This window comes from Nelusetta ayraudi, unplaced genomic scaffold (genome assembly GCF_046127955.1).
Source record: "Nelusetta ayraudi isolate G7.1 ecotype Tasmania unplaced genomic scaffold, CSIRO-AGI_Nayr_v1 ptg000022l, whole genome shotgun sequence".
NCBI lineage: Eukaryota > Metazoa > Chordata > Actinopteri > Tetraodontiformes > Monacanthidae > Nelusetta > Nelusetta ayraudi.
This window is the reverse complement of record NW_027466072.1, coordinates 3,806,544-3,815,604: the sequence shown is the minus strand read 5'-3', so window position 1 is coordinate 3,815,604 and position 9,061 is coordinate 3,806,544. Positions and strand designations below refer to the sequence as shown.

General features: G+C 44.5%; 1 protein-coding gene across 1 annotated transcript; it reads left to right on the top strand.

The window, feature by feature from the left end:
- The first annotated feature begins 338 nt into the window (after positions 1–338).
- On the top strand, positions 339–8,876 carry adam9b (ADAM metallopeptidase domain 9b). Its single transcript, XM_076028152.1, has 22 exons — positions 339–518; positions 781–878; positions 1,051–1,127; positions 1,235–1,313; positions 1,399–1,475; positions 2,096–2,294; positions 2,397–2,459; positions 2,753–2,824; positions 2,944–3,113; positions 3,223–3,307; positions 4,442–4,572; positions 4,856–5,027; positions 5,132–5,221; positions 5,328–5,517; positions 5,679–5,790; positions 6,598–6,778; positions 6,882–6,968; positions 7,076–7,181; positions 7,847–7,988; positions 8,092–8,185; positions 8,276–8,316; positions 8,444–8,876. The coding sequence occupies exons 1-22, from the start codon at positions 455–457 to the stop codon at positions 8,562–8,564; spliced, it is 2,451 nt and encodes an 816-aa protein (XP_075884267.1). The 5' UTR covers positions 339–454; the 3' UTR covers positions 8,565–8,876.
- Positions 8,877–9,061: the final 185 nt, after the last annotated feature.

Below are 9,061 nucleotides of genomic sequence, written 5' to 3'. Positions count from 1 at the left end.
ACTCTTGTTTCATTTTGGCCAAATTATCGTGTTAGTTACAAAACAATTATTCTTGACTAAAGTGTGTGTGTGTGTGTGTGGGGGGGGGGTTACAAAACACTAATAGGCAACACGTGGTTTTATTGCATCAATTTCTTTAATTGACACCGACAAAAAAAAATCAAAAGGAAACTGTCCATTTACTCAAACATGTAAACTTGTGGAGTTAGTTTAAACTAGTATCGATTATGTGAACACGCGCAGTATGTGTGATCTTGCTTGTTGAGAGGCCAGCGGCACTTTCTGTGACTTCATTGTCTTGTTGTTCACCTGTTGCTGGCCCCGCCCACCGCCACGCACCTTAACAATAGCGGGGGAGCGCTTTCCGCCAGACGTGATCTTAGTTTTATTAGCAGCAACGTCGGTTTGATGGTGATATAGGGGGATATATCTTGCCGCTCTGACGGGAATCGTGATGACGGGAAATTGTGTTTTCGCGGCTCTTTTACTCCTTCACGTTTCAGCTTCCGACCATGGAGGTGAGACGCTGGACTCGGTTCACCCGTCGAGTTCCCTTCCGTGGACATCTTGAACGTGTCCGCCCGTCGCCTTTTTGTAGTTTGGCCGCATGTCTTCTTTTATAGTGTGATAAATATATATATATATGATAGAATATATACCTCTCTGACGTTTCTGTTTTCAATGTAATCCTTCTTCTTTGTGTATCACCTGCCCTGGAGAAATGCAGTCTTACCTGTTCCCACGAAACACTCTCAAAATAGAACTGTGTCTCTCTTGTAGGAATACTTAACGGAATGGACCTAAAACTCTCTAAGTACTCCATCGTGTATCCTCAGCCAGTTCACAGACTGAGAAGGAACACCGACAGGCAGCCAGCGGTAGGTAACACTAGTCAACTGTCTTTGTCAGCACAGGTTTCATTCTGACTGATCCACGTGTGTGTGTGTGTGTGTGTGTGTGTGTGTGTGTGTGTGTGTGTGTGTGTGTGTGTGTGTGTGTGTGTGTGTGTGTGTGTGTGTGTGTGTGTGTGTGTGTGTGTGTCCAAACCAGAGTGATGGGAGTGAGGCACTGTCATACACACTCAACATAAAGGACCAAGCGCACCTCATTCACCTACAAAAAAACAGGTGAAGGCACAGACTAGATTTATTGCCATTCTCCTGTTGTAAAAAAATAAAAAAAAATTGCTCCATTTTCACAATCGTCATATGCCCTACTTTCCTCAACTTTGCAGAGACTTTTTACAGCCAACCTTTGTACAATATCTACACCACACCTCTGGGAACCACTCGCTGTCCCATCCAAAACCCTGGGTGAGTGTACCTTTCGTTCACTTTGTCTTGTTTGTTTAAACTTTGTGACTTGAGCAAACTGGAACTGCCTATTTTCTCCATGCAGACGCACTGCTACTACCACGGAGAGGTGGAGGGATATGAGGATTCGATGGTTGCGCTCAGCACATGCTCTGGCCTCAGGTCAGAGAAGTCTGAGAGCTAAAAAATATTTTCTTGGTTTGTGAAAAAAAAATGATTGTTTTGTTTCAATACGTACCACAATTTGATAATAATAATAATAATAATAATAATAATAATAATAATAATAATAATAATAATAATAATAATGATAGGAAATGAACACATCTGTGAATTCAAAGGAATTTGGTAGAGGACACATTATTATATCATTTGTAATGTAAAACGTAAAGAGCAGAGAGGCACAAATGGACAAATTCAAAGATGCTTGCAGACATTTTACCTATTCTATATAATTATATAGATCTATTTTGAGCTGGTGAGCCGACATTCATTATGTCTGAATGACAATAAGAGGCCTGATCGACGGTTCTATTACTAATTATCAGATTGATTTATTTGTGTGTTGTCTTTTTCAAGTTCTTTTTGTTGTCCATCAAAAATTCTAGTGTTTTTATTTTATTTGTTTTTTTTTAATAAAAAAAATGGTTGGATACTTTTCTTCCTAAAATGGTTGAAGATCCTTCCTGGAACATCTTGTAGTTCCTAGTACGCATTACACAACAAAGTGATTATAGGGTTAGGGTTAGGACTGCAGCCGGGTTCACTCCTCTTCTCTGCAGGGGTGTGATCCAGCTGGGGAACGAGACCTACGGCCTGGAGCCAGTGCCGCAGTCCGCCACCAACCAGCACGTCCTCTACCTGCTGACGGACGTCCAGTCCGGCCCAGCCACTTGCGGCGTGGTCAACGAGGCCGCGGAGTCGCCCGGCTCCGGCCACCAACCCTTCGAGCCGGGCCGGTCGCTGACCTCTCTGCTGCGGGTGTGTGTTCCGGCCACCGTGATTGGCCGCCCTGGGCGTGTGCTAACAGGAAATGAACATGTTTCTCCTTTTCTTGTTTAAAATGTTTTGCTCTTCCAACAGAGGAAGCGCAATTTACCGCAGACCAGTTATGTGGAGCTGGTGCTGGTTGTGGATAACCTCAGGGTGTGTGCGTCCGTCCGTCTGTGTGTGTGTGTGTGGTCAAATATGTATGTAAAGGAGCGTTAAGTTTGCGTCTTTTAGGTGGTTATAGATGTAGATATAGCTAGGTGTGTGTGTGTGTGTGTGTGTGTGTGTGTGTGTGTGTGTGTGTGTGTGTGTGTGTGTGTGTGTGTGTGTGTGTGTGTGTGTGTGTGTGTGTGTGTGTGTGTGTGTGTGTGTGTGTGTGTGTCCACAATTTACTCTCAATGGTGTGCGCTAATTTGCCTCAATGTTGCAAATAATTCTTGAATCCACAGTACAAATTCAAGAAGGAGAATGAGACGGCAGTCCGGGAGGAAATGGTGGAAATGGCGAATCTTTTGGATGGGGTGAGAATTTGATTTGAAAGAATAAAGCAGGAAAAAAAAGAAAATATAGATATATAAAAAATATAAATTCTGTTGTTCTTTTGCATTTTTTCCTTATTTCTTTGGGCTTTTATTTCTAGTATTACAAGCAGCTGAACATCCAGGTGAAGCTGGTGGGCCTGGTGATTTTCAAGGACGAAAATCCCTTCGGCCTGGACGGCACAGCGGGCGACGTGTTGGGGAGGTTTGTCAAGTGGAGGAAGTCGACTCTCCTGCCCAGAATCAGGCACGACATCGGTCAGCTCATCGTGTGAGTTGCCTGTCGTTATTTAAAAAAAAAAAATTCCCTTGAATGGTATGAAATAAAAATGTATGCTGTTCAGAACCATGAAGTGTGAGCCTTGCCGTTTGTGTGTCAGGGGCCAGGGAAGCTACGGCGGCGTCCTGGGCATGGCCTTTGTGGGCTCCGTCTGCTCCAGCTCCACCTCTGGAGGAATGAACTTGGTGAGTGCAGCGTCTCGGCTTTTAACTCCTGACGCTTGGCAGGGCGAGCGAGCGTTCGTAGAGAAACTGATACAGTTTTGAATTATTCACACAAGGAGTCCAGCTGTCTCCAGACACACACACAAACACACACACACAAACACACGCAGCAGCAGAGCGGCCAAACAGGTTCAGGCAGAAGAGCCGCTTATTTAGCACCATGACAAAGCATCTTTAGGAAATTTAATTCCATGACATTTCTGGGGTGGGGGGTGGGGGGGGGAAGGGTTCGGTACACTGTGATACTTTTAATATCCTGTTAAATTAACATATAAAGAAAATAATGTATTTAAAATTAGCACATGCTGGCAGTTGATCAGAAAAGCATTATTTTAAACAGTTTTTAAAGCCTTTAGTAAAATCTATAAGAATTCCTAATAATCAAGGAATTCTTCCAAACAGTAAATTGGAAAATATATCTCTGGTCTGGTTTCCTGTCCAGCTCAGTCTCACAAGAACATACTTTGCATTCCACAGGCTAACATCAACACTTTCACTTTCCTGGTTAAAATGAACAACTTAGCCGAGCCAGACAGCTGTTGTTGCAAGAGGGTGCCGGGCAGGCAACCCTGCCATTTCACTTCCATACCAGGCCACTTAGGGGCACCGTGTCAATGGCGAGGGAGCCATACTCCCTGTTTCAAATATTCAAACTCCAAGGACAATTAAAAAAAAAGTTCCACCCTTAGTTAGTTTATCTTTGGTCTTCATTCCTGAGTGGTGAGACAAGTGGACTGAGTCCACACCCACATACCTCTCCCAGCCTGATGGTAACCCTGCAAGTTTGTTCCTCCTTCTGCCCTCTGACTCTGATGTTTTTTTTGGATTATTTATGAAGTTAGAGTCCAGAGTCCAGGGTGGCAGTAAAATCTGAAATTTTGATTTCAGTTTTTCATCATCAAATATTTCAGTTTTAAACTTGTTCATCCATTTATTAAAGTAGTTCCTGTTAAAACCCATCCTCTATTGCATTCTTGTTGTTGTTGTTGTAGTTGATGATGATGATGATGATGATTATGACCCTAATTTTGCAGCCAGCATTTTTATCGACTCTCTGCTAAAAGCGAGCTCTGACTCTCCCCATGTTTTTCGCAGTTCACCAACGACGCGTTGGTTTATGCCTCCACCGTGGTGGCCCATGAGATGGGCCACAACCTGGGCATGAATCACGACAACACGCGCTGCCAGTGCGACGGAGGAAACTGCATCATGGCGGCTACCGCCAGGTAAACCTATCGCCCAGAAAGAAAGTATTGGTCAGCACCTTTGGTGGTCACATGCTATGAATGTTTGATCCAGAGTCTTGTGTGTTTCCTAAGAATGTTTATTTTTCACGCATCGTTTCTCCTCCTTCAGCATTTCTGTAATTTCACTCACTCACTCATAAGCCTTTTTTTTTTTAAAAGTGTGCAACATGAACGCTGTTTCACAACATGCATAGCTATACATATATGTATATGTATGTATATATGCGTTTGCATTATTGTAATGCTCCCTGTCGCCTCCTAGTGGTTCCACTGACTTCAGCACCTGCAGCGCGCAGGACTTTGAGGCCCTGATCGTTCGCGGTGGAGGGGCGTGTCTGAGAAACCAGCCGTCCCCGTCGGATTTGATCGGCGTGGCCGAATGTGGCAACGGCTGGCTGGACGAGGGCGAGCAGTGCGACTGCGGCTCACCAGAGGTGCAGCAACACTCGGCCAGCCACTCAGCGGCAAGTCTCTGGGAAAAAAAAGAGCAACAAAAGGCCTCACTTTTCTTCCTCCCTCTTTTTTCATTTCCACACAGGAATGTAACAACAGGTGCTGCGACGCTGCCACCTGCAGGTTTACCAGCGGCTCGGCCTGCGCTGACGGCAGCTGCTGCGACAACTGCCAGGTGGGCGTCCAGCTGGGAGAGGAGGGAGGGGCTTAAAAACAAAATTGAAGGAATTGGTGAAGTTCTTCTTCTTGTTCCTCCTTCTCCACCTCCTCCTCCTCCTCAGCTCAGAGTTGCGGGAACCCCATGCAGACAATCCATGGACACCTGCGACCTTCCTGAATTCTGCAACGGCCAGGATGGCTCCTGCCCTGAGGACTACTACATGATGGACGGCCTCCCGTGTCACGACGCCTACTGCTACGAGGGCCGATGCCAGACGTACGACTTCCAGTGCCGGGAACTCTTTGCACAAGGTGCACCAGCTGATGTCATTTGCAAATAATGTTTGTCCCGTCGTTGCGGCTGGATGCTGCAACACACCCTTTTTTATTCATTTTTTTCCCACTCAGTCTGCTCTGGGATGAGTTGTGGGTGACGGCAGTATGGGGTTTTGTTTGTCCTGTTTTTTGAGCAGATCCGGCGACGAAGGCAGATGATATTTGTTACGAGCACGCAAACACACAAGGAACCCTGTTTGGCAACTGTGGCATCAGCACCAACGGCAGTCCGATTAAATGTTCCGTGGCGTAAGTGTTTTGCCTTTTACCCCAGCGATTATTTAAACAGGCTTAGTGGGAAAATTCAGCAAAATTAAACAGCTGAATTATTTTTTGGAGAAATGATGAACAGTGGCATTAATACCTAATAATGCTCAAAATTTTGCAGCTACATAAATATCAACATTTTGGCCAACGCCTAATTCTGCATTTCTAAGTTAAAAAAACAAACAAACTTTTTTCCAGTGTTTTTTTTTCCCAGCAAGCATGGCAAATCTTTTTTCTTCTACGCAAAGAATTTTTGGTCAGTTTTAAGAACTGACAAACTAGCAAACTAGTCTGGCTAAACCATTTTGTCGCTGATCAGATTCAGAGGCATCTAAAGTAAATTTATTAATTTGTCTAAATGTTTATTGCCATCAAAGCCTAAGGCTGCAATTCTCTAGGAGATGTGATGGAAATATTTGTGGAATTTCTTTTTCCAATTCTAACAGAAATACCGTTCATCCAGAAATTACTGTTCAATTAGAAACTAGACAAATATTTCCCTCCAGATGAAAAACGAAATCCTCTGGGTAAATGAGTGTAAATTAATAGATCTCCCAACACCTCTGATATTAAACTCGAGCAGTGGATACAAAGAATCCAGAAAACCCTGTGAAACTAAGTACTAGAATAATTGTATTTGAAAATGATCCTATCTTAGAAAATGTATAAATTTGTTGTAGGTAAATTCCATGCAGATAAATCAGCAGCAATGAAAGTAAAACAGTCTCTAATCCAATAGTTTTATCAATGATGTATGTGAGGATAACTTGTCCTCTTCCTCCACCTCAGGAATGCCAAATGCGGGAAGGTGCAGTGCACCAACGTGGACCTCGCCACCATCCCGCCAAACTCCCACGTCAGCATCCTGGAGTTCCAGGGCTCAAGATGTGTGAACGCAGACTTCAACCTGGGCCCGGACGTACTGGACCCTGCCTACGTCAACCCTGGCAGCCCCTGTGCTGAAGGAAAGGTAGAAACATTGGTGAACAGAGAGGAGAAGGAAGGACAAGCTGATGAACTGACATCCTCACTGAGTCTCATATCCCTTTGTTTGTTTGTTTGTTTGTTTCCAGACCTGCATAGAGTTTCAGTGTGTCAACGCCTCGGCCCTGCTGCCAGGCTTGGACTGTGATGCTAAGACCACCTGTCACAGTCAAGGGGTAGGGAGGGTTTTATTAAGGCTGTTGACATCACCAGTCAATGACGATGATGATGACAATAATAATTAGAACGCGATCTGACCTGGACGTTGTGATTCTTGCTCCAGGTTTGTAACAATGAAGGAAACTGCCACTGCAACAACGGCTGGGCGCCACCTTTCTGCAACAGAGGAGGAATTGGTGGCAGCATTAACAGCGGCCCCACTCAGATCGGTGAGTTCACATTCACGCGTTTGGTCCTGGGAGGCACTGATAGTGGGAAGAATCAGGCACATGGAAAATGATTAAACACTACAATTCTCACATTAATCCTTCTGTTTAGTTTTGTATTGTTTTACTGCTTTCCTGACATTGCAATGGCAGGAGTCAGACTGTGTGGAACGTTAAGCTTGACATGGTAGCATCAAAATTATCATCATTTTTTTTTTTAATCTTATGAACGCAACAACGCTGCCGTAGAAATTTCCACAATTAAGTTTTTTACTGACGTTGGCGCACTGTTGGCGTTTGATGACATTGTAAAAACGTGGCGGTACTTCGTCTGGCTAAACAAGTTTAGTTGTTGAGCGGAATTGACGTAGCTTTCACCACATTGTCAGTATGCCAACTTCCTCCAGATTTGGGAAGTCTTTGCTGTGCGCGCACAGTCCACCTTTTGAACACGCCCTGCCCCACACATGCACACAAAACACTCTTTGTGGCACCGAAGTATGTGACTCGGAATGCTCTGGTTTAGTTATTTCATGGTGCGCTCCTGTTAAACGTTGCGTTACACTTTGGACATTCACAGAGAAAACGAAATGTAGTTCATATTGACGCGTAGTTAATATTCACCATCGTCTAACTCTTGTTAACGCACAATGTGTGTTTCATCTCAGACTACTCCCTCAGAAATGGTCTGCTCATCTTCTTCCTGCTGGCGCTCCCCCTGCTTGTAGTTCTGGTTCTGGTGCTGCTCTACGCGTTCAGGAGAGACGCCCTGGACCCGTGCCTCAAAGGAAGCCTCGGCCGCCGGCTGAAGTAAAAATAAATTTGCCTCACGTTGAAGAGCACCAGGCGAGATACTGACATATTTACCGTGACGCCGCTTTGATGGTTTGGCTTCTCCAACTTTCTGTCACAGGTTGCACAAGGCTCAGAGCGCAAGTGCGACTACTCAAACTGACGTGAACGTGCACACTAGAACCCAAACTCCATCCCTGGCTTCCCCGGTTGATGTAAGTGCTTTGCTGCACGACGTCATGCTTCCAATGTCGAATGGACAACATTGCAGACATTCACCAGTTATTTCTCTCCTCTAATTCCAGCCTCAGTATCCACCGGCTGCTACGTCTCCTCCGATCTCCGGGTATGATCTCCACACATTTCCCTACCTCGCTTTTATTTGATTTGGATTCAGTTCTTTGCCTCAGGTTTTTAAAAGTGGAGGCAGGCTTTCAGGGCAGATTGGGATGATTGTGCGCACGACTTGTCAGTTTCAGGTACGGTGAACTGGACTACTGGAAGTCGGCACCAGGAGATCCTGAGAGGCCGCCTCCCCCCAGACAAGGTCCCGGAGTTCCCCGGCCCATCCCATCTCCTCAACCACAGAACTAATGTATTTTGTTGTTGTTTTTTGTTGTTGACAGACATTTATTTTTCATTGTATCATTCGTGTAAAGAGTTTACAGAACAACGAGGCGTGAAGAGACACTTTTAAATCACTGGTGATAAGAGCAGCTGGTACTGATGTAGTGCAGCAGTATCGATGTAGTGCAGCAGTATCGATGACGTCGATGTGTCCTAGAACCAGGGGCGAGTCAGCAAGTTGTTTTTATAGTTAAAATAAGTTGGATAAATAAATAAATTCTGTACATTGTAATTGTAAATTGTTGATTTCACTGATAAAATGCTGAGTAACTCCTTTGACCTGAAATCTCCTCTTTGTGTACACCTGCTTACAAAGCTGACTGAATTACAACCTGAATTGAATGCATATATTTTGTATTTATATTAATACACATACACACACATGAATATAAATATGAGTATATAGGTATTTATGTGTACACAGAGGGCTGAATTGCAGGACAGTCTTCTACTGCAGTTTTAGA

Excerpts from the sequence above, each read along its gene's own strand:
- adam9b (XM_076028152.1), top strand. The coding sequence starts at position 455 with ATGACGGGAAATTGTGTTTTCGCGGCTCTTTTACTCCTTCACGTTTCA. Across the intron at positions 4,573-4,855 it reads ATCATGGCGGCTACCGCCAG|TGGTTCCACTGACTTCAGCA; the intron begins GTAAACCTATCG and ends GTCGCCTCCTAG. Across the intron at positions 7,182-7,846 it reads CAGCGGCCCCACTCAGATCG|ACTACTCCCTCAGAAATGGT; the intron begins GTGAGTTCACAT and ends GTTTCATCTCAG.